Genomic DNA, 25,317 nt, shown 5'->3' on the forward strand with positions numbered 1-25,317 from the left:
TATATGAAATTGTAGAATGTTATCAGAAATTAAAGGATTTTGCATGAAGGCAGCAAATTGCCACATGCCAAACATCTAGTTTGGACTGAGTACTCTGCATTCAGAGGTTACTGTCAAAAAAATGGCAAAACAGGCTTTGAGACGTTTGAGATTCTAGTTTAATGTAAATAGCACAGGCAAATTCTTAGTCCCTTTGTGATCTTGGGGCAAGTTACTTCATTTGTCTCCACTTTACTGTGTTCATCCCTAAAACTGGGATCATCAGCACTCATTCTGTGGAGTATTATGAAGACAAAGTGAGATAGAAAGCAGTTCATGTGATGTTTGGCATACAGTAAGTACTTTGTGAATAGTAACTTTACCTTTATAGAGCTGGTATAAAGCTCAATTCATAAACTCAGATGTAAAAGGCCTATCAGAATCACTCATCATCTGCAGATCAATGTTAGGAAAATTCTGAGCCCCATCCTACCAGGCTGGCAGAACATTTAATGCTATTCTTAGGGCTCCTACCCCAGTCCCAGGGCGGTGCTGAGGTCCCTGTGAGGCTTTATTGGTCATCAGTTACCCGGGCACCTAGTTCCTGCAGAGATACCTTGTATCCCTGTCCAGATAGTGCATTCAGGTGCAGCCATCGGGTGGGGCTTGAAACCTCTGATGAGGCCAAGAGTCTGTGTCAGGGAGCCAGCTTCCCTCAGTGCCCCCCACCCCGCCCCAACCGGCCTCCCTGGGCACTGCTACTTGCAGACCCAGTGGCTTTGCTTTTCAGTTCCAGAGCATCTCCTTTTTCAGAGGACACACACCATTCTACTTTGGTATCTTATGGTGGTGCCAATATTTTACCTGTTCTGGCCTACAAAAAAATGGCTATTTCATGTCGTTCAAATAACAATTCAAAAGGTTTAGTTTTCTTTTGTTCCTTTTTTTTTTTTTTTTTTTTAAACTCTAGGAAGGCAGCTGACTTCAATGTCTATTTGTGCTTTTCCAATAGCAAAACCCTTTGTGGCAAGGAAACCGAAACAGACTACTTTATTTCAGGGCAAAGGAAAACAGGAAAAAAATTAAAAAAAAAATAATTTCATTGAAGCCTCTTGACACGTTTCTATGGTAATAACAATAATAATTATTTTTTATTGTAATTATTCCTCATATCCTACCCCCTTTCTCCAACAGCATTCTCACCGCACGATTTATGGATCCCTAGATTACGCATGCTGTGGTGATTGACTAGCTTCATCTCCCACCTCCCTCACACCTGGCACACTTTGGCTGTGTCACCCTGCCAACAGCTTCCTGCCTTCTTCTCATCCCCCTAACCTTTCTGTGTTGCTGGAAAGTACCAGTACCTCAGGCTCGTCAGGCTGATAAACTTCTCCTCCTCCTTAAAGACTTTTTCTGAAAAAATTTAAAACATCATCTTTATTTGTATTTATTTGTATTGTACTATATTTGACAGTGCCTTATTCTCAAACCACTTAGACTTAAGATGATTGAATAATTTGTCTTCTAAACTCGGACACTTTTAAAAGAGGATGCTAGTAAGTAATTATGATGGAACAACAGACATAAACGAGGAGTGCCCCGAGAAAACCAAGGGGTACGGTCATTCTACTTATCCTGACATTGCTGTAGTGATCAGTTACAGACCTCTCATTCCCTCCCCTCACGAACATATACACATATACACAGTCAGTAACTCCCTGGAAGGCATAGGCCTCGGCATCTAGTGTAATATGACCACTGACACATTAACTGATTAATTAAACCATGGGGATTTTGTTGGAGGAGAACATTCTCGACTAGTGCAATAGCATAAACCAACAAAAGGAGATGGGAGGGAACATTTATGAGGTAGGGCGAATACACCAATCTGTGTGGAACAGATATTTGGGGATTGGAATATCATTTGGGAAAAGATGGTGCAAACTCTTCATTGTCAGGCGAAGGAATTTCAGGGGAAGGTTTACACATGGGAGAATGACACGAAGGATAACTGATAGTTGTATGTCAGAGGGATTGGAGAGAGGAAAGGGCAGAGAACTGCCGAAACTATTTGAATAAAAAAGATGAAAATATGAATGCCTAGATTAGGACTCTTTGTCATTTAACCTTTTATGCTTTAGACTGCAAGCGATAAAAACCCCAATTAGCCTGGTTTAAGCATAAAGGAGACTATATCAGCTCAGCTAACATAAATATATAGGCATTGCTGGATCCAAGTTTTCAGGGTTATATCATCAGGAATATTCTATCTCTTGGTTCTGTTTCTTACTGTCTTGGATTCATCCTTAGCCAGGTCCTCCCCAAAATACCCATCAGTAACTTCCAGCCTACTTTCTACCAGCTTTAGCAACTCCGTAGAGAGGGAATGCCACTTTACCAATAGTCCTAGCAAAAATCCCGAGGAGGGGTCTCGAGATCCTGAAAGTCAAATCACAGAGATAAAATTATCCACAGGAAACATAAAAGTCATAAGCTTCCAAATGAGCATGGAGAAGAAATGTACTCATTCCGAAATGATCTAGATTCTATTTATTCAAGATATTTAAAATATAAGACACAAGACATATTTATTTATTCCACTTTATTTTAATTCCAGTGTAGTTAACATACAGTGTTATGTGTTATCTTTAATCCAATAAATATTTTTACGTATTATGATACTGGGCATGTAATGCTAATTAGTCCAAACAAAATAGAAATTATTATTTCACCTTTCCAGTCCAACCTATCAATACAATAGTGTAGGAGCTTATGATTACTTATCTTTGAGGAAGTCATAACAGAGCCAGAGGAGGGCTGAAAAGGGCAATTAAAGTGGCTCTGTTTTTGTGGGAATTCCTTAAATAGTTTTCCTGAGGAACCAATTGATAAACCTCTTCAGTCTTAAATGACAGGATCTATGGGTTTAAGAAACGTTTGTAAATTTATTTCATTTATGTATTTGTAAATTTATAGCATAATTCTGAGAAGATTATAACTGAATTCCCATGAAATTTATGTTCTGAATAAAGGGTACAATAATGTTCAGAACACAAATCCAGAAGAGAGATACAAAGATTCAACTGGCTTTAAGTAGGTTTTAGATAACAAAAGAATATGTATAGAATAATTCTATTTGGTGTTCAAGTTATACATATATATATTCATTTATGCATATCTGTATATAATACAAATGAAACACTGCACCAAATATAGGCTATCACTGGTTGGTGGAATTTGGCACAATTTTAATTTTCTTACTTGTCTGTGGTTTTTTGTTCTATAATTTTTAGAATGAATGTATATTAATTTTAAATGACAAAAGGAATCCAAAAAAGTTTCTTTAAGAGAAAGAGAATTCTGACATAAAGGTAAACTAGCTTTGCCTTTTGAAGTGATGTCATTGTGGCCCTTCTCACAATTTTCCCCCCACAGATAGCATAAGAATCTCAGTAACAATATTGGGTTGGGTGGGACATTACTCTGAAAGAATGTGGCATTTCTCTTATTATGTAAATATTAAATACAGTTTTACTGCATTATGTGTGGGTAAGTGATAAGAATTTGTTTATTTATTTATTTTTGAGAGAGAGACAGAGACAGAGGGAGAGAGAGAGAATCTTAAACAGGCTCCACACCCAGTGCAGAGCCTGATGAGGGGCCCGATCTCACAACCCTGAGATCATGACCTGAGCCAAAATCAAGTTGGACACTTAACCGACTGAGCCACCCAGGCACCCCAAGTGATAAGAATTTAATCACATTCACTGATACTTACTAAGTCACTTTTATTCTTTCCAAGAATGTACCTTTCAAGAACAAGCTTCTGATACAGACAATAATCTGAACCAAGGATCCAGCTTGATAGAAACCATCTTTAAAGTATTATACCATTGCAGTTTTTCTCCACAAACATTTGGAAACGTTTTTGTGAGCTACATGGAAGAAGAACAATTATGGGACTCTCTATATAACATCCCAGGTATGAGAAATTTACTATTTGTAAAAGAAGTGTTTTATAGATAATTGAATATATCTTTAAAGGTGTTTTGAAAATTTTATTGTTGTCACTTATGCTGAGTCTGTTATCTGTAAAAGTTTATCTTACTTTTTTTTTTTTTTTCAGTATAAACGTTTCTTTGGGCATCATTAACCATTCGGTCCTATCAAATATAGTATGCTTGCAGAGGTGCCTGGGTGGCTCAGTCGGTTAAGCCTCTGCCTTTGGCTCAAGTCATGATCCCAGAGTCCTGGGATCGAGCCCCACGTCGGGCTCCCTGCTCAGCGGAGAGCCTGCTTCTCTCTCTCCCTCTGCTGCTCCCTCCTTGCTTGTGTGCTTGTTCTCTCTCTCTCTCTTTGTCAGATAAATAAATAAAATCTTTAAAAAAAAAAAAACAAAATATAGTATACTTGCAACAAGGTGAAGGGAAGGTTGAGGGGTGGGGGAATTATGTAATGCAGATTTTCTTTTTTTAAATTATTATTAGGAAGTGTCCTCTCATAAAAATTAATTTAATATTTAGCGTAGATTATGTTTTGCTATTGAGCATATAAGACATTAGTAACACGTGAAAAAATATTTTGTAATTCTTTGATGTATTTATTCAACAAACCGATGGACAAAACTACTGGTCAATTTTTTTTAAATGTAAAAGGCATTTATTATTATGACCATAGTGTCTCTGTTTCTACAAGGCAAGCATGTTCTATTGTTCCTTTGGGGACCATATGTTTTTCCATTTGTGCTGTTCTTCTGCCTACAGCTAGAATGGATGTTAAAGCCAGAACAAGTTGCATATCTGAATAGAAAGTGTTCGTGTGTTGCCCCACCTTCAGGGCCTGGTGAAAAGGTTCTTGCATTATTTTATACTTAATCTCCTGGCTTTAATTCTGCATAATATCTTGGGAAAACAAAGAATGAGAACTTAGTAGTTAGTCCATTAACTATTTACATCATTTACATTTGGCTGTCGACCTATAAACTGTTTTATACACTGTTTTGGAAACTACTTTTGCATAAAATATTTCCTGGGACCCATATAAAAAAATCTAACTTGCTCATATTCATGGTTTTGTTCTTCCTGGACTTTTTGACTGTCCTCTAGACATTACTTGAATATCTTTTTAGCTAGTTTAAAGTCATTATGTTACAACTTGGGGCGCCTGGGTGGCTCAGTTAGTTAAAGTCATTATGTTACAACTTTTCTTGGTCATTATCCCTGAAAAATAGCAATAGATAACTTTTTGTAATGATTTTAAAAACCTGAATGTATCACTTAATGGCTGTGTAATAATTATCTCCTTTTAAAATTTTATCTCCTAGTTTCCATGTATTTCTTATGGCTACCTCTTCACCCAAAGGAGGGACAGTTTTCCAGTTAAAAAGACTGAATTACTTCTGATGTAGACTTTATGGAACTGAACCTTGAAAAATAACCTTGAAAGCTCCTCCACCCCTTTTGCTTTTAGGTATTCAGGTGAATTGAGAGCTGAATTATCTCACAGGATTATAAAGAATTGGTGACCCACATGCTTCAACCACCATTTATTCTTCAACTCTTAAGTTTTTGAACCATTTTGACTCTTAGCACAAAACTGTACTAAAAATGACCTGGAAGATACCAATGGCCTTTAGGTGCTGCCACCAGAAAGCAAAAGTGCTACTCGCTCCTAATTAGTCTTCTCTTCACCTACACTTTGACCAAACCCTTCTCCACTAGGTCAGACAAGTCTCTTGAAAAAGGTATTACACTTACTAATACAGCCCGAATTGTGTGGGGTGTTTCAAAGAATCAGAACTTCAAGTTTGTGAAACGTCCTTGGTCTTTGTGTAAATTGTTTCTCTGTAAATATGAAATATTCTCTGGGTCTTGAATATTTTCTAGAACCTGAGACCCTACAGCGGTCATGAGGGACTCAACTTTTGTACACTCAGGTATAAGATATATACATAAGTGAATACTTGTAGGAATTATTTCAGACTTATCTGTTAGATCAATTCTGAAAAAGAAAAATTAAAATTTTTATTTGACCTTCACTTACTCCTTCTTCAATGTCTTTCCTTACTTTATGTGGATCCAGGTTTTCTCTGTATATACTTTCCCTTTTCTTTAGAGAACTTCTTTTAACATTTCTTGTAAGACAGGTCTACTGGAACAAATGTCTTCGATTTTTTTTGCCTGAGAAAGTCTTTATTTCTCCTTCACTTGTGAAGGATAATTTTGCAGGGTACAGAACTCTAGGTTGTTCAGGTTTTGTTTTTGTTCTTGTTGTTGTTGCTGTTTTTGCAACACTTTAAATATTTCACTCCACTCTTCTTTGCATGGTTTCTGAAAAGTTGGATGTTAATTCCTACATTCGTTCTTCTATAAATAAGATAAATTTTTTTCCTCTGGCTTTTTTCAGGACTTCTTTGTCTTTGCTTTTTTGTAGTTTGAAAATGATATGTGTATGAGTAGTTTTAAGCATGTACCCTGCTTGGTGTTCTCTGAGCTTTCTAGATTTGTGGTTTGTGTTCGATAGTAAATCGAGGGGAACTTTGCAGTCATTATTGTGTTAAGTATTTCTTCTGTTCCTTTCTCTTTCTTCTCCTGGTATTCCCATTACATGTATGCAAGTATGTTACACCTTTTGTAGTTGTCCCACAGTCCTTGGATATTCTGTTCTTTTTTTTTTTTTTTCCCCAGACTTTGACCTCTTCGCTTTTGAGTTTTGGAGATTTCTAATGAGATATCCTCAAGCCCAGAGTTTCTTTTCTCACCTATGTCCAGTCTACTGATAAGCCCAAGAAAGGCATTCTTCATTTTTGTTACACTATTTTTGATGTCTAGTGTTTCCTTTTGGTTCTTTCTCAAGATTTCCATCTCTCTACTTACACTACCCATTTGTTCTTGCATGCTAATTTATCCATTAGAATCCTTAGCATATTAATCATAGTTATTTTAATTCCTCATCTGATAATTCTAATTGCCATATCTGTTTCTGATGCTTGCTCTGTCTTTTCAAATTGTGTTCTTTGCCTTTTAGTATATCTTGTAATTTTTTTCTTGAGAACTGTACATGATGTATTGGGTAAAAGAAACTGCTATAAAGAGGCTTTTAGTGATGTGGGGGAGAGATTTGGGGGAGGAGAAGCATTCTTTAGTTCTGTAATCAGCTCTCAGTCTTTAGTGGGCCTATACCTCTGGATGGTGTACTTCACAAGTGTTTCTCAGGGTTTTTTTTCTCCCATTTTATGTAGGAGATTATGGCTAGAGTGGGCTGAAGTTGCATATGTCCCTTCTTCTAGGTCAGTTAGGCTCTGATAATATCCCAGTGGGTAGGCTCTATTTTAGTAGTTTCTCCTGAGGGCAGCCCTTAAGAACAGAGTGCTCTGGCTTATTTCAAAATATTCCTTTTCTTCTCCTCTTGCTAGAAGCTCTTGGAGATTTTTCTTTGACATTTACTATGGGCACCTAGTTGAACTCATAGAGGTAAAACTCACAGAAGTGTGGCAGCCTCCACATGACAGGGTCCCCCTGGAGTGTTAACTCTAAGACTTGTCCACACTGAGCCTCCAGCAATTCATCAATTACAATTCAGACTTTCTCCCTTGGCACTTGTTCCCATGGTAGGTTGCGCTTATGAGTTTCCACTCCAGTAAGCTGTGACTCCCTATATTTGTTGTCTGTCACTCCAGTCTTGGGGACAGTGGTTTGCCTAGTGTCCCCACCTCTCTACAGATCCAAGAAGAGTTGTTGATTTCTCCATCTGTTTAGCTTTTTACTTGTTGTTAGGACAGAGTGGTGACTTCCAAGCTCTTTATATACAGAGCCAGAAACCAGAAGGGCTTGTCACTTGCTTTATTCTCTCTACTTCTTATTTTTCCTTTTCTTCTTGCCATGTCTGTACCTTATCCCTACCATAGGTATCCCATGCTCAACTTGTTTCAGAACCCTGCATCAAGAGAACACTGGGCACCCTATACTATAATATTATAAACTTTACAGAAATTCATCTTAGGTAATAATAATAATGATAATAATAATAATAATAATAATAATAGCATATACTTACATAGTGTATATAGTGCCTACAAATTAATTCATATAGGTTTTAAATAATTCTTTGAGATAAGACTGTTATTTTCTCTATCATTTGTAATACCTTGATTTTATTTTAAAAGGAATAAACATTCCTTTTTAATAAAAGGAAATAGGGGAATTTCTGGCTTTCTAGAATTTTTAGATACCTGAGATGTATTTAATCCATAACTCCACAGAGTTCAAGCAAAATAAATATTAATTACAGACACAGGAAGAAGGCTTCTTTATGCCTTTCAATGAATTTAAGTCTTGAAGCATCATTTAAAAAGATAGACTGCTCTATCCTCCACCATTCCCATAAAGAGCATCAGCTCACCCAATGATTGCACTATGTTAAAAAGTTAAACTCTCAATATTGGATAGTATCAAGATTCTCTTAAACATGGCGGTTCTTTTTTTTTTTTTTTAAGATTTATTTATTTATTTTAGAGTGAGGGAGTGAGGGAGAGAGAGAGAATCCTGAAGCAGACTCCTCACTGAGCACAGAGCTCAGTGCAAGGCTCCACAGGGGGCTCCATGTGGGGCTTGATCCTAGGACTCTGAGGTCGCGACCTGAGCTGAAATCAAGTCACTCAACAGACTGAGCCACTCAGGCATTCCAGTAGCATGGTGGTTTTAACAATGGATTGAGTCATTTGAGAAATATCACCCCAGGGTGCCTGACTGGCTCAGTCAGAAGAGCATGCAACTCTTGACATCAGGGTTGTGAATTTGAGCCCCATGTTGAGTGTAGAGATTACTTAAGTAAATAAAAGTTAAAAAAAAAAAAGGAACATTACCTCAAAATTTGAGGGGAAAAACATATAGGTACTTTTCTGTATTGTGGTTATCCCAAGACTTCCCTGTTATATTAAAAAACAAGTAAAATTTTATTGCATTTATCACACAAGTAATACATAGCCATGGTAGGTAATATATATAATCAGAAAGAAGGCAGGATGGCAAAAAGGAAAGAAGAGACGGAGGATACAAAAGAAACAAAAGTAAAAAGGGGAAAAAGGAAAGGAAGAGGAAAATATCTGAAATCACATCAGTCATTAATAATCACCATTAGTGTTGTAGAGTGCATCTTTTAATTCTTTTGTGTGTGTGTGTGTGTGTGCATGTGTGTATTTAAAATAAATATCATGTCATGCTTTTCCTAACCTGTCTTTATTTTTCTACTGAATAATATATGGCTTTATTGTATAGATGTGTAGCTATTTAAACAAATAACCAATTATTGGACATTTAGATTATTTTCAATTTTCCTTTATATCCTTTACATGATTGTAATTAATTTCTTAGGATGAAGTCTTAGACACAGAATAAGTGGGTTAGCAGGTAAGTAAAATGTTAAAGTGTTGATATTTTTGCCAAGTTGTCATCTAAGAAGGTCATACCATTTATATTTCTACCTTTAGAATTCCAAACAAGCAAATGTTGTTATTCACTATTATTTTAATTGCCATTTTCTTTATTACTAAGAAGAAACTTTTTTTCCCAAATGTTTATGGACTGTTTATTAATTATATGATTTCAAAGTTAAAAGCAGCTCTCCTTTTCTATAGCTTTAAATTAGATTACTGACAAACTGAATTCCCAGTTGAATAACACACAGAATATTTCCAGATTCTGCTAACTGTAATATGCTGTCTGATTTTAAAGTCTCAACGTGCACGGAGTCCGAGCTAGAGGTCATCCGATGCTTGAGATTGGCACTGACTGACGCTGTCAAGGACATCATACAGCAGATAATATTTGTGATTAGCTCTGGGAGAAGCTGTGAGAGCAACCTCAACAAGCACAGCGTTCCTGAATGTTTGCGTGAGAGCATTCCAAAGGAATGGAATTATATTCCAAAAGAAACTAAAAGGAAAGAATCAAGCAAAGGTATCTTTCTTTCTTTCCTTTTTTTTTTTAAAAAACATATCCGCAAAGAAGCAATTTTCCAGGATATGAAATCAAGTAAAATTCTAAAATTGTCAGATTTGTAAACTATATTAGTCCTTTTCCCACCATTTCTGTGTATTTGGGACCTGTAATTTTTTTTTACTGTGAGCCTTATGACCAACGAAACTAGAAATGAAAATTACTCCAATGGTCAAAGTCTTTATTTAACTACAGAATTTTCTGTGATATGTTGCATTCATGTTAGTATTCACAGATTAGTCAATGATTGTGACTAACCTTAAATCTACTAAGTAATCTAAAATTCATACTCTCAAGAAGATTGTTCTGAGGTTCAGTTTAATATTTTTCCTTAAAGTTTTTTCCACTGCAACCACCAATTATTACTTTCTCTTCTCTTGTTAACAGACCTACTTGTATGCCGTTTAGGTAAAAAATAGCACCCCATTTAGTAACCATGTGGTTTTTTAACAGAGTATTTTCCCCCGATATCTATGGTTCTGAATTCAGTGCATTGTTCCTATTAGGGGCCGTGTATCTAAGTGTGTTTTAGAACCATGAGTTACATTATTTGTTTATTTTATTTTATTTTTTAAAGATTTATCTATTGGGACACCTGGGTGGCTCAGTCTCTTAAGCCTCTGCCTTCAGCTCAGGTCATGATCCCAGGGCCTGGGATCAAGTCCCTAATTGGGCTCCCTGCTCAGTGGGGAGCCTGCTCCTCCCTCTCCCTCTGCTGCTCCCCCTGCTGTGCTCTCTCACTCTCTCTGTCAAATAAATTTTTTTAAAAAAAGATTTTATTTATTTATTTTAGAGAGTGGGGAGGGGAGGCAGAGGAGGCAAATCCTCAAGGGGACTCCATGCTGAGCAGGGAGTCCGACTTGGGGCTCGATTTCACAACCCTGAGATCATGACCTGAGCTGAAACCAAGAGTCAGATATCAACCGACTGAGCCACCCAGGCTCCCCCCATTTATTTTATTAATTAAGACCTCTCTTCTTATCTGGTTTCTTTTACCTATGTGTTTCTGTGTTAAGATCCCTTTGAATGTATATTATGTAGCCATATTAATGAACCTTCTTTAGGATTTTTAAAATAAAACTTTTCCCTTTATATTAATCTTTAAAGAAGAATTTTTTTCATGAACTTAAGGAAACTTTCAATGGTAAAATATTCTAACTGAACCTACCAAAGTCAATTGAAGGGACTAGTCTTTCTTTCATTCTTCTCCATGGAGATCCTAACTAATGTGGCTTTTATCCAGCAACCTTATATTACAAACTCAAATCAATTATCTGTGACCTTTCATAGTAATGCTTTAATTCTGCCCAAGCCCTATTAAACTGCCTTTGAATCTAGTAAAGCCATTTAATTGAAATTGGAAAATGTCAGCTTTTCATTACTTAAGTTCTTCCTTGTCTGAGTTGTTGCCATCTCTCCTTCATTCTAGCTTTTGGATATTTCATAGATTTTGAGCAATTCAGGAGGCATAATCTATAGCTAACATATGTTGTATGAGTAGCACTATTTTGTTTGTGGCTTTCAAGTCATTCTATTCATGAATAATTTTGCTTTGTACAGGTATTCTGGAATTCTTCCATAATCTTTCAAAGAACCTCAGGTTAAAAAAAAATGCTTACTTTGTTGATACCAGTTCTTGTGATTTTCCATACTAAGTAATATTCTCCATAAAACTATCACTAAGAGTAGATGTATAACCCTTATACAGTGGACAGCCATAAATGGTGCCAAGTCACATAAATATATAAAAGAAAATGATGGAGGAAAGTGATTGTATAAACCATTTTGTGCATTCCAGTTGGATATAACAATAGGAGAATACCATGATTCTCCATCTCTCTACCCTCTTTTAGACTGACAGTGCTCAACCTTTATTATCACTACAGTATGCAAGACAGATAATATTTACAGGCCAGACATTAAGTTCCTTATTCATTCAATTGATAATTACTAAGTGAGTTACTACTACATGCCAAGCGCTTTAGTTGAGGCTAGAGATAAACTATACAGTAGATACCTCCTCTTGGAGGTATCTGGTTCCACATGCGTGCAAATGCCTCTGGGGATGTACAAGACAATTCTTTGATATATGAGAAGAAAGGACGAAATGAAACTTTACTAAAATTTCATATGAAGATTGTTACTTGTAACTCTCCCTTGGACCTACTCTTTCATTAGCTTTTAGGGTACAATATTGAATCAAGTTCGTCTTTGTATTTCAGAATCTAGTTTTAACAATATTAATCCTCACAAAACACGCAAGTGGCTTTAACATATTCCTGTAAATTAACAAATCAGCTGCAGGTGAAACCTAATACTGACAGTGCAAGGAAGGGCGGACAATAACCAAGTGAAAAAACTCACATTGATGTCTGTTCCTGACATGAGCTCTTTCTCAGCCATATTTATAAGGTAAAATGATGATGATCTGATCAGATTTGGCAAAAAAAAAAAAAAAAAAAGATTTTAAAAAAGGAAATATATGGGAAAACCACTTGAAATATGACTTCCCATACCTTATTGTTAAACATGAATCCCTCCTAAGTAGGTATCATGCCTTGAGATACTAGCTAAAGATGGTTGGAAATCATCTTGATTAGCCAAAGATTTCAAAACTAAGCATCCAAAACATGAAGACAAACCTCTATAATTGTTTTCAAGAATGTTAGTAAGTCAAGTGATATAACCAGTACTTTACAGTATTTGTCTAAGTAACGTTAAATATTTAGAGTCCTTTTTGTTGTTGTTGGTGGTGGTGGGTGTTTTTGAGGATTCTAACCTATTAAAAGACAAATAGTCACTAACTTAAGGGAACATTTGTCCTTCCTGAAACAGTGAAAATGAGAGAACACGGACAACACTATGGTGACAAACTGAAATGCGTTTTTGTATTACATTGTCAGTAAATACTGTTACATAGAAAATAGTGACGATTTAAAGAAATAAATATTACAATAAATCATACAATGTAGGAGACTTACCGAAGAGTTGAATGAAAGTTCAGATGCTTCTCATACAGCTCAGCTTAGGTATATGCTCCATTATGTTTCAAAGAACAGATACACAAAGTAGTTGTTTTGTTTCACTGACAGCAATTTTTTTTAAAGATTTTATTTATTTGTCAGAGAGAGAGAGAGAGCACAAGCAGGGGGAGCGGCAGGCAGAGGGAGAAACAGGCTTCCCACTGAGCAAGGAGCCCGACATGCGGCTTGATCCCAGAACCCTGGGATCATGACCTGAGCCGAAGGCAGACGCTGAACCGACTGAGCCACCCAGGCATCCCTCATTGTCAGCAATTAAATTAAAGATATGCCAGAGAAATTTTTGTAGCAGTAAATTACTTTTTATTTATTTTTTGAGATTTTATTTTTAAGTAGTCTCTATACCCATCATGGGGCTTGATTTAGAACACCAAGATTAAGAGTAATATTGAGTCAGCCAGCTACCCCAATAAATTACTTTTTAAATAAAAAGAATGCTTTATGGGAAAACTGTTGGAATGATTGTTTTAAATGAATGGATTCTGGCGAGGAATTACAAGAAGAAATGTAGCATTACAAGAAGAAATGTATTCATGTTATCGTTCACATGCAGATTTGTTGGGAAAGAAACTGATGGCAGAAATTACAAAATGCTATCAGAAGTTACTAAGATAGTTCATTTTATAAAACCCAGAAATACTAGTTCTATAAAAACCAGTATCACCAGTAAAAATACCCTACCTACACACTTAAGAACTTAGAAATAGAGTTTTCTAACATAATTTAATATATTCCAAATAAGAGTTTCAGTGATTCCTGAATATTTTTCTTGAAAATAGAAAAATGAAATATTTTTCTATTTGTTTTCAAGAATAACTAATTGACATCATGATTAATGAATATTTAGCAGTCAAATGTCAACAACAGCCTTTGCCTATTTGATGGTTGAGATTGAAAAACAAGTGCCATGATTTCACAAGCACAGTTATTAATACGCTTGTTCCAACATGGATCTATGTAGGTTCATGTAGTAGCTTTTTCACCTACGATAGCCATTAAAATCAAGCATTGAAACAAACTGAACTTAGAACCCGCCCTTTGAATCATTCTGTCGAAGTGTTAAGCCCAGATTTTAAAAATAGTAAAGCATATTAAATCACATTATTCTCAGTCAAGAAATTATTATGGATACCTTATAACATTAATAAATAAAATTTTAAAAATAACTTTAAGATATTATTTTGTCTTTACTTCATTCATTGTAAATTTCCTTTCTGCATGTTTTATAATCACAAAATATATTATTATAGCCAGTGGTCCATGTCTAGGAAGAAAGAAATGATAAATACATAAATATTCATATCACATTGCATCCATTCTAAGACATACATTTTTTCACACTTTGTCAGCTCTGAAGTTGGCCCTTCCAACATGTAACATATATATGGCTGAGATAGAAACCAAAACATTTAAATAAGGGCAGAAAAATGAGTGTGTGGCATTCTTAAAAGATCCCTGCCTGGAGTGTTGTTAACATCATCACAGACTCAGAGTCCCTATGATTAGTAGAATAGATCTATTCATTTGTCAGTAGTCTAAAGGTTCTGATTGGAATTTGCCGTAAGCTTTAATAAAGTCGTGGGGATCTGAGCACCTGGAGTCCTCAGATTTTCTAAAATATCAGTAGAAGTGCAGGTGTAAAGAGAATCGGTAATCTTTACCTGATATCTCCTTAGATTGTCAAATGTTTCCTTGGTATCTGCAGTTAAACCCTCTTTTAAATAAGCAGAACACAAGATAGAATCTTTTAAGTCAAACACCTGAGAGTAGAATTGGGAGTATATGACACAAACACGTGAAGAACAACAAACATTTAAAATCATTTGAGAACACAGGGAAGAGTGGTCACAAAGGAGTTTCTTAATTTGCTTTATCTATATTTCAAGTTTCATCTACGCATACTCATTTGGACAAAAAGAAAGCATTTATCAAGGAACTATTCGTTACCAAGTACTGAACTAGGTGTTCTCACATTTATTATTTTATTGAACACAATAGTCTTATGAGATCTTTCAAATATATGTTGCGCCCAATTTTATAAACTTATGAAGACTGTTCCAGTTCATTTTTAACATGATTCTTAAGTTGTCATGAATATCTGTGGAGTCACTAGACTAGACATATGTTTTCCAAGAGCTTTGTACTTTTTTAGAGCAGAGTGACTTCTTTAAATGTCACAAATATCTTGAAAAATCTTTCACATTGTTTTATTATTTGTGTTTAGCAAAAGCAGTGAAGAATGTTTTACTGAAGAACTCAAAGCTACCTTCTTTTGACTTGTCACTCAGTTTCAATTTTCAAATTCTATTATGTATGTAGTGGATTAAAACACCGTGCCTGGCTTTGTGGGATAGTCAAAGACTGATGAGGTTTTTTTCCATGCTCTTGAGGAGCTTTTCATCTAGTTGTAAAGATAACTCATGAAGACATAAATAACATAAGCAATAATAGATGATAATATAAAAGATGACAGCGTGCACATTACAGACCTAATTACCAAACTGGTCATATAGATAGTATGTTCAAATAAAATTCACAGGAGGACAGGACTTTGAACCAAGAGTTGAAAAAGATGGGTGACCCATGGAGAGAGAGGGCATTCCATGTTAGAGTAATGAGATATCTAGAAGCCTAAAAGCAATGAGGATAAAAATAAAGAGGTTTACAGAAACTGTCTGAGGTTGGACTGTGGAGTATTTTGACAGCAACACTTCAGAGACTGATCTCATAACAGTGGGAGCAGCTCAAACAACTGTGGCTGAGAAATTAGATAACAGATTTTATAGTATGTGAATTTGGCTTCACAACACAGGAGAGTGGCTGAGCGTAGTCTGGAGCAGGGAGATGAGTTATGAAAGTACTGCAGTAGTCCAGGTACCATTTGTAAGGAGGGGCTTTAATAGGTGGGTAGCCATGTTTCACAGTGAGGTGAAACTGGATGTCAGAGATGAGGGGGTAGGAGGATTTATCAATGTGGTTTCTGGAATGAAAGATCAACAGGACTACTTAACAGATTTTAAAAGAAGGAAGAATGGAAGGGCTGGAGGGAGGAGGGAGGGAGAGTCAGCAAGGCAAAGCTAGTTTGGGAGGAAAACAATTAATTTGGTTTTAATTATAATGAGTTAATCATTACTAGAACAGAGAAGTGAAATGTCCAATAGGGAGCTGTAGTTGTAGGATTGCTACCCTGGAAAAAGGCCAAGACTGAAGATTCTGAGAATCATCTAGAAGAGTGGTTCTCCCCCAGGAAAGGTTTTGCCCCCCAGGGGACATTTGGCAATGCTTGGAGACATTCTTGGTTGTCACACTGAGGAGAACATTAGTTGGGATTTAGCGGGTGTAGGCTAGAGATGCTGCTGAAACATCTTGTAGTGGGTAGGACAGCTCCTCCCAACAAAGAATTATCCAGCCCAAATGTCATTATTGCCAAAGTTGAGGCACCCTGATCTAGAGAGGGAAGATCAGTACATCCTTCAGAGAAAGGACCCCAAGCAAGGGAGAGTGTGTAGAATCATCATTCAATAGGTAAGGACTTCTTAACAATACCTACATTTAAGAGGTGTTAGTATAAACTAGAACTAGCATGGGACACAGTTTGTTGGCTTATTCATTCACCAAATCTTTATTGAAGAGCTGATATATGAAGTACTCAGTGTTGGGGATACAGTAGTGTCTTCATGGAGCTTATGTTCTAGTGGAGGGTGACAGATAATTAACAATTGGGAAGAGAATTTTTGGTGACAAAATAGCCTCTGATGATAGAGAGGAAGTGGGACCTGGGATGGGAAGAGCATAAAGGGATGCTTTGGATGGGGTGGTGAGTGAAGGCTATCTGAGGAGGTGACATTTGGGCTAAAAAGTAGAAGAAGGGGAGCCAGTCCCGGCAAAATCTGGAATGATTCTGTTATGGATTCCAAGGGAGGAGGAGGTTTAAGAAAATATCAAAGGCCACAGAGAGGTCCAACAGGAGTGCCTTTACATTTGTTAATTAAGAGGGCATCTGAGCCCTTTAAACCTGCAGTCCTAATAGATAAAGGTATAATTAATAATTTTAAATTTTCTAATCTTCATTCATGAGAAAAGAAAAAAAAAATGTGTTTGAGATTTGAGGAATTTTAGGCAGCACTGGAGGGGACCCCAGTGAAGTTCTGTTGGAATATGTCAAGCACTTGCTCTTCTCGACAATTTTCTCCACAAAAATTAGACATCCCCACGCAACACTCAAAACAACACAGTGACGGAATGCAAATGCTAATATTAATCATACCTTTTCTTTCCTTTCTTCCCCAGGCTTCACAAGGCTTGCTGCTCAGGCAGTATGTATTGTAATCAGCAAGTTACCTACGGTGATTGCATGTTTGCCTCCCCCAATTAAATACTTCTTTTTTCTGTCTGAGAGAAAAATGTCAAAAAACTTTGTTGAATTGAAGAAAGCTAGCCTCCTTGTCTGGAACTTGATTGTAATTATATGTCGGATATTTGAGGATGGAAACACTGTGGAACTTTTAACAGGTGCCTCCCTTGACAGATGGAGTAAAGAGAAACTTGGTTTAATCTGTGTGTGTTTGGAAAGCATCATGGGAAAGCAGACAAGTGGCCCTAATCAAATGACCCAGAAGGTCATACAGAGCATTGAGCAGGAAAAACCCAACTGGATTGAGAGCCAATTGTTGAAAGCAAGGAAATTGAGCACCAAATGGTAAAGCGATATTTTTCTTTCACTGAATTTCATCAAATATGTTCACAATAACAAAATGACCAATAAACAACAACAAAAGACTGAGATAGGCAACAGTGGTTATTTTCTTTAACTTCATAGGAACTTTGATGAATACAGAAAAAGATAAATAGTCCATTAAAAACGGGATTATCGGACGTTCCCTGTTTTATTAAAATTTGAACCCCATTGACACGCTGGAACATTATACCTGTTTAGTCACCATCTTAAGGTTTCTGATAAAAAGGGTGGTAGTTAAACCCGAGAGAATTTGGTTTCATTCCTTTTCAGTGCACAAACAGGTATCCAGTGGATAGCCTGGAGCATTTTGTAAATGGATTGGGCATGGAGATTAAATTAAGAAGGAATTAATGGATATAAAAGGCTTTTTATTGCTTTCTGTGTACCTGATTGTCAAAAAGGTACACATTTTTCATCTGGTAATGTAAGAATCCCAGAGGGCAATTGGGGCATATCACACTCGAGCTATAAACACACCCAGCTGTTTCTGTATGAAAATGTCAGCCTTCTCATTGGTTTGTCACGAAGAGCTAAGTGATTTGTGGTATTGCTAAGATTTTTAAGGGTCCCTGATGAATTTAAATATGTACATAGAGTACTCCTGTCTTAAAATTAGTCTTCAGTTTAGAACTGCATGATATTGATAAAGGAATTACAGTTCATATGGCCTATAGATCACTAACCAGCCCTTTCTTAGACCACTCACACACTGTCCCCCATTCTTTTAAAATCTACTCATGTTGCTAGCAGATACTATTTTAACTCTCTGCCTGAAACGACTAGAAGTTGTTACTTTCCTTAGTACATGGTAGTGACAAAGAGCTCAGGCTTTGGAATCATATGGGCAAATACAAATCCCTTGTAAGTGGGCCATCTTAGGCAAATTATGGAATCTCTCAAAGCCTCACTGTCAGTGGTGATACCAAGCTGGTGGGAGTGGTTTTGGAAAACTAAATAACATTCATAAAGTTTTTAGCATCAGGCTTAGAACTAGTAAGCATTTGTTATTCATAAACTCTGTTAAAATGCACTCACTGGTATCATGATAACGAATACTCTTTACTGGTTTGTATTAATCTGTAAGACTTCATGTTCATCCAGGGCGCCTGGGTGGCTCAGTTGGTTGGGCGACTGCCTTCGGCTCGGGTCATGATCCTGGAGTCCCGGGATCGAGTCCCGCATCGGGCTCCCTGCTCGGCAGGGAGTCTGCTTCTCCCTCTGACCCTCCCCCCTCTCATATGCTCTCTCTCATTCTCTCTGTCTCAAATAAATAAATAAAAAATAAAATCTTTAAAAAAAAAAAAAAAAGACTTCATGTTCATCCAAATGGAAAAATGTAGGTAATCGTGATTTTCCTGGTCTTGTCATACTGACTTCTAGAAATTTACTTCTGGGGTGTCCTGTGGGTAGGAATAACGGCAGCAGTCAGGCAAATGCTTAGAGACTGTAAAAGCAGCCTTCTTAATCTTTACATTTGCATTCAATAACAATTTACAGGTATTGAATCCAGTGACTAAAAGATTAAGGCCAGATGTCATATCCACGACAGTGGTTATAAAGAGAGGGAAAAAAAAAGAATAAAAATAGTGGATCTGATGATAAAGTTAAATTTGTGATACTTTTGATTTAGGGGTCCCTCTATCAATAAGATCAGTGTGAAGTAATGTCTCAGCTATATACCTGGGGCCACCTACAGAAATCCATTAATAAAATTTTTCCTTTAAAGTTGGTTTAAATTCCTTATAAACAGCACCAACACATCTGATACCTCCTATATAGGGAGTTTTCTAGCTAATATTTGACTGATTAGCTATCTGTTGCAACATGCATCCAAAATGAAATTTGCTGATCTTTAAAAAATGTTGTACAGTCCTCAAAGTTACTGAATGTGTAGTAGTGAGTATGTAATTAACACATTACACTTTCTCAGCTTCTCAAATATCAATATATAAAAGTTCAGACTTAAAGTTATTTCTTATATTTATTTGAAACGGTTAAATTTAACTTCTTAACTCACATTAGGTCACCTCTTACAGGATTTAATGGGCACTATAGGAATGTACTTCTTGACACTGATTTCAGGTTGATTATTTGTTATACAAGTGAACTTCTACCTCTACATATTTCTCACAAATCGATGATCATTTAGTTTCTAGATCTGTACCGTAAGGAAAACGTATATTAAACCCTGGTAACTGTATATAGGTGAAGGGCTGCCTTGGCTTTTACCATAATTGTTTTAAGTTTGGGGCTGTAACCATTTAAACTGAAATAGTTCTTCTCTTAAGATAATTGAGATTTTAATTCCCCATGACGATTATCTTGGAACTACACAGTATCATTTAGGTAGATTTCCTTCACTCGCATTCAGATTTAACTTTGATTTTATAGAAATTGTGAAAAGACCTGCAGTGGAAAGGTGGCAGGCAGCTGTAAGTCTTTCCTTGTCTTGCGTACCGCCTGAACATTACTATTCATTAAAATAACCTTCACTTTGTAGTAACACTCAAGCTGTAAACAGTGAGCTTAGATTCTGGAGAACACACAGCCCCAAAAGTAAAGAAATGTCTGTCTTTGCAAAGTAATTTGTCGAGTTGAAGATTATTGTTTTTCATCATGGTGACCCTGACTTGGCTGGCTGGGTGCATATACAGATTAAGATTAATGCAGTTATTCCTTGGCTAAGGTCTGCCTCTTTCAGGGCACATTCTCCCTAATGACATGATTGATAGGCAGTCCCAAATCCAGAGAGGAACTCATTAATCATGGCATTGACTGAATCCAATCATTTGCTTCACCTGCACAGTGATGGACAGGAAAGGATACAATTCAGGGGCTGACACTGAGACACTCTTTTGTCAGAGGGCCTCAACTTTTTCAATGTCAGCGTCTATACAACCTGACAAGAAATTTTGCTTGCAACCTGTACGCAGCTTCGAAAAGATATTTACAAACTTCTTTTATTGCAACAAGGTCTTTTTTGTTTGTTTAAAGATTTACTCTAGGTAATGAGTATGTCTAAGAGTAGGATTTGCTTTATTTTTAGCAAGCTTTATACAATTGTAAAGTTCTTTAAGAGAAGCTACACGTGGAAGCAATATAAAAGTTAATGTCCAGCAGCTGGGTATCATTTCGTTCAGTCTTCAGGTCAGCGGCACTGACTCTTAGCAGAACTAATTTTATAATCATGGCAAAATCTCAGTAATGAACTGCAGTATATAGCTGATTACACCACAGTAAATTTCATTTAGTCTGAGGAACAGTGGAAAACCATGCATTTTCTTGAGAATATTTAGATTGCAAAGCCTAACATGATCCTAACAGCAACTGTAAGAAGAAAAGTGGTGTGGGATATATATGATGTACGTTGAATACCATGATTTCTTTTGCACTGGTAAAGTTGGAGAATTTTTTTTTTTTAATTTATGTCATTCATCGTTACTATGTGAATAATGTTTAAAATCAGTAACAAGCAAATGTATTCTTAGAAACGTTTCACAAATAAAAGTTGCATATTCCGGTGTGGTGATGATAACCCTTTTCCTGGAAGAATAATCAGGTAGTGACTTTTGCTCGGTATCCTTACCAAGAAGAAACAGGACAGGGGCCATATATTTTTAAAAGGCAACAAGTGTCAAAAGGCCAATTTAAAAAAACCCAGTGGTAAGCACGCTGCCAGGAAGCGCCCAGCCTATATTTAGCATAATTGGCTCCCCCTTTTGACACTGTAATTAGTCTTTAATGTGTTCTAAGACAGGTGTAAAAAGGAATCTACAAAAGACAGAATACCAAAGCTATTTCTGGCATCAAAGATACTTTTTATCCTCAAAGAGAAAATACAAATTATTTCTTACATGTTCTTAAAAAGAAATGTTTTGTTTTCATCCCATGATTATAGCAATTTCAACAATTGCAGTAATGGGAAAATGTTTTATAGATAGGAGTACAAATGCAATAAAGAACTGTTTTAAAGAAACGATTCAATTCTTTTAAAGTGCTTTCAGGTGCTTAGTTCTGAGTCACTGTTTCTATGGGCAGGGGCGGTTTGGGAAAGCTTACCTATTTGAGTGGTCTTTATGGTGCTTTGAATATGAGATTTACATCGACTCTCCACACTCAATCTCTTGGATTATTTTCCGTCTTTACAATTCTTCACCACTGATACTTATATGCTTTCTTTGTACTTAGTGCATTTATGACAATAGAGAAAAGCACAGCCTTAGAAGAAGGAGATAGTGCTCTTGAACTGACTGAGCAGAAAATAAACATGATGGTCCTGGATATCTGCCACAAACCAGGTGGCGGCGAGTACCTGCGGCAAATTTATCACATCATGCGGCTCAATGAGGTAGGGAAACGGCCTTTTTACCGAGCAATTAGGTGTGTACTGGCCTGAGGCAGCGTCTGCTGGCAGCTAAGGGTTAGTCAAGGAGGTGATAATACTTCTTAAAGTCAATACCAAACTCAATATTGCATTATTAATAGAATCTATTCAGCCCCGGCTGTTCTGCATTTGTATAGCAGAAGCTTCACTGAAACAATGTAGGTTTTATTTATATGGTTTAAACAATAACACGGCTCATAAACTCCGTTCAGTTCTGAATTGTATAGACTAGACGTGTAGTTTGGGAATTGTGTGTTTGTGACTATTAAGCTGATGTTAAAATCTGCTGTCTGTGAAATGATGAATTTTCCAGAGAGAGACGTACTTCTTCTCCTATAGACGTCATACTTGTCTGGTGAAGTTGTAGATTTCTTCCATAATGAGAAAACTCGAGAAGAATATTGAACCATATTAGGGAGCAGCTAGATTAACCCAAGAAAATGCATTAATGCATGGACACTGGTTAGAGCCGATGTCATGCTTGTCTACGTCTCTGCTGGGTTAAGCCTCTGACCTTGCATGTTTCTGGCTGTTTGAGCAAAAATGTAAAGAGCAGGTATCTCAGCTATGGACTTGGAACAATACAAGTGTGTTAACTTCATCGGGTTTTTAATTTGAGCATTTGTACATGAATTAGAATGTGACATCTAATGTGAATTAGAATTATGTGTTTATGTGCAAGTGTGTGAATTTATTTTTCGGAATACTAAAAATTCTATAATATGAATAATGGGAAGCTATAGTGTTTTATCTCAATGAGGTAGGCCTTAAAAACGATAAATTTCCGAGGAGTGAATTAAATTCTACCACAGCATTTTACAACCCAGTTACATAAATGTTCTTTCCGCTACCATCTACCTGAAAGTTACTTCAAGTAAATTTTGTTTCCTGGCTTTCCTAGAGCTAATCAACCAGTCAATAAGCAGGTGATGTAATAGTGCATTCAATGATAGCCTGAAAAGAATGTGAAGGATTTGTGGCTGTGAGAAATGGTCCGGTCCCTGAGGCACCAGAGCTCAGTGTATAATTGTTAGCAAATTACACAACTTATTCCCATTTGCTAATGATCCCTCATCATTTGTTTAGGGTTTCTGTGTGGGGAACTCAGGAGCTCGTGGCCTTGGCTAACTGTTAGCAAGACCACCATTGCGAAGTCATGGTCTTCATTGGCATGGCCACATGGCCACCCAGATGGGCCTAAGTAACCACGGTGATTACTGAGGAACAGATGTTGCAGGAGGCTTACCCTCAGATTGTTAGGCAAGTGGCGTTACAAGAGTTCTGAGAACAGGCATGGCTGGTAGAGATTACCAAACTGATAGACCAGTCCACTTTTCAAAAGCCCTTAACATGAAAAAGATCAGTAATCACCAAGAAGCAAAATTAAGTTGAGTATTTACTGGCTGTCAGCCACCTGTTCTATTCAGGAAATCGAAAGGCTGATCTCCCGTCGTAGAATTTGTGGGCCTCTGAGGCCGCGGCTCTGAACAGGTCTGCTGCGACACCTGATGAGTATAAGACTCTTCACTGGGGCACTGCCACATTTTGATCAATGAAGTTCCAAGTTAGAATTTTTCTTTCCTTACAACTGAATATGCTTACTGTTACGGCAATGTTTATCACATGGGATGTCAAGCGAAGTTCTTGCTGATTGTGCTGAGTGAGAAGCATCACAGCAAGGTAGGAAGAGGCGTACTGGGAGGTGAGGCTAGACCAGGGAAAGTAGTGAGCGCTTTGCCTTGTGACTACTAAAACATTTAGACCCGCAACAAACTCAGTAACGGCACACGGCTGACTCAGTGCCCAGCGTTGTCCTCACGGCGGCTTTTATGTGGAGGCGTTGTTAAGCTGTAGGTGTAATTGCACTATGAAGTTTGTTCGCCTGCTGAGTAGCAATATGAGTCTTGAACATTTTCAGGTGTACTGCTGAATATGCTTCAAAAAGGGAGCATAGATACAGTGGCATTTACAGGTACGGGCCTGGGCGAGGGGAAGAATGAGTGTGCCATCGAGTCATAACGAAGTTCTGAGAGGAAATGAATTTAAGAGTGTTCGTCTTTGAGATAAAGGAAAGATGTGGGAGCATAAAAGTCAGTGGGTGGTGGAAGAACGTGGCCACGAACAAAGATGAGGGAGGCCATGACGAGAGATTTTGGTGGCCTCACTGAGGGTGGTAGTTGAGGTCATGGGACTCTTCAGAGAAAAACACAGAAACGGTAGGTAGAGAAATACGTATGTAACTGCACAGGGAGGGTTTTCCAGAAAGGATGTTCAAAGAAGAATGGATCTTTTCTAGAGAAATACATCACATTAGCAATAAGTCCGGTTAAAGCGACACCAAAAAAATCAGGTTTTTGAGAAGGGGTGGTGACGAGTGACAATAGTGAGAAGATAGTGGAGCGGTCAGAGAAATTAACAAGGGAGAAAACACCATTGTGTTCCCAGCTTGCAACACAGCACTTGATCTCTTGAATTGTGGAACAAGGACAACAAAAAAGCCAAATGTAGCGATGTAAGGGGAAATCAGTTGAAACAGATGGTTATTAGCCAACAAAGCAGTTGTTCTTGTTAGAATCTTTTATTCCTTTTCAAAATTTTACATTCAGAAATCATGATGGAGAGAAATTTTATTTCTGTATAAAAACCTAAATCTAGGGCGCCGGGGTGGCTCAGTTGGTTAAGCGACTGCCTTCGGCTCAGGTCATGATCCTGGAGTCCCGGGATCGAGTCCCATGTCGGGCTCCCTGCTCAGCAGGGAGTCTGCTTCTCCCTCTGACCCTCCTCCCTCTCATGCTCTCTGTCTCTCATTCTCTCTCTCGCAAATAAATAAAATCTTAAGAAAAGAAATTAAAAATCTAAATCTAAGCATAGCACTCTTTTCTGGTGGTTTTATTATCTAATGATACTTAGGAGTCTCTGTAAATGATGCTATAGAATTCATCTAAGGAGATGTCCACAATGAGCAAATTTAAGAAATGATTATCATAATTAAGTAGCAGTTGCTTTTGATGTTTAGGGTTTTAGGATCTAAAATTTACCTTCCTGGATGAGGACGGTGGGCGTTCTCTGTTCAGGAAGTTATATTATAGAGATACAGGAAAAAGCACAATGAACTGAGACCAAAGACGTGGCTTCTCACTCACTCCTATCTAACTTCAGATTCATCCGTGACTTTTC

The 25,317-nt window shown here is 37.1% G+C and overlaps 1 protein-coding gene across 4 annotated transcripts in view; it reads left to right on the forward strand.

The window, feature by feature from the left end:
• KIAA0825 (KIAA0825 ortholog) overlaps window positions 1-25,317 on the forward strand; it is a 380,793-nt gene that overhangs the window by 167,814 nt on the left and 187,662 nt on the right. For all 4 annotated transcript variants that reach the window (XM_081826564.1, XM_031038286.2, XM_081826563.1 and 1 more), the window contains 4 exons: window positions 3,785-3,964; window positions 9,714-9,938; window positions 17,309-17,717; window positions 21,945-22,104. In XM_081826564.1, coding sequence (XP_081682690.1) covers window positions 3,785-3,964; window positions 9,714-9,938; window positions 17,309-17,717; window positions 21,945-22,104 — 974 coding nt within the window. The remainder of the gene's footprint in view (window positions 1-3,784; window positions 3,965-9,713; window positions 9,939-17,308; window positions 17,718-21,944; window positions 22,105-25,317) is intronic.

This window comes from Leptonychotes weddellii, chromosome 7 (assembly GCF_054177405.1).
Source record: "Leptonychotes weddellii isolate Sample4059 chromosome 7, ASM5417740v2, whole genome shotgun sequence".
Classification (NCBI taxonomy): domain Eukaryota; kingdom Metazoa; phylum Chordata; class Mammalia; order Carnivora; family Phocidae; genus Leptonychotes; species Leptonychotes weddellii.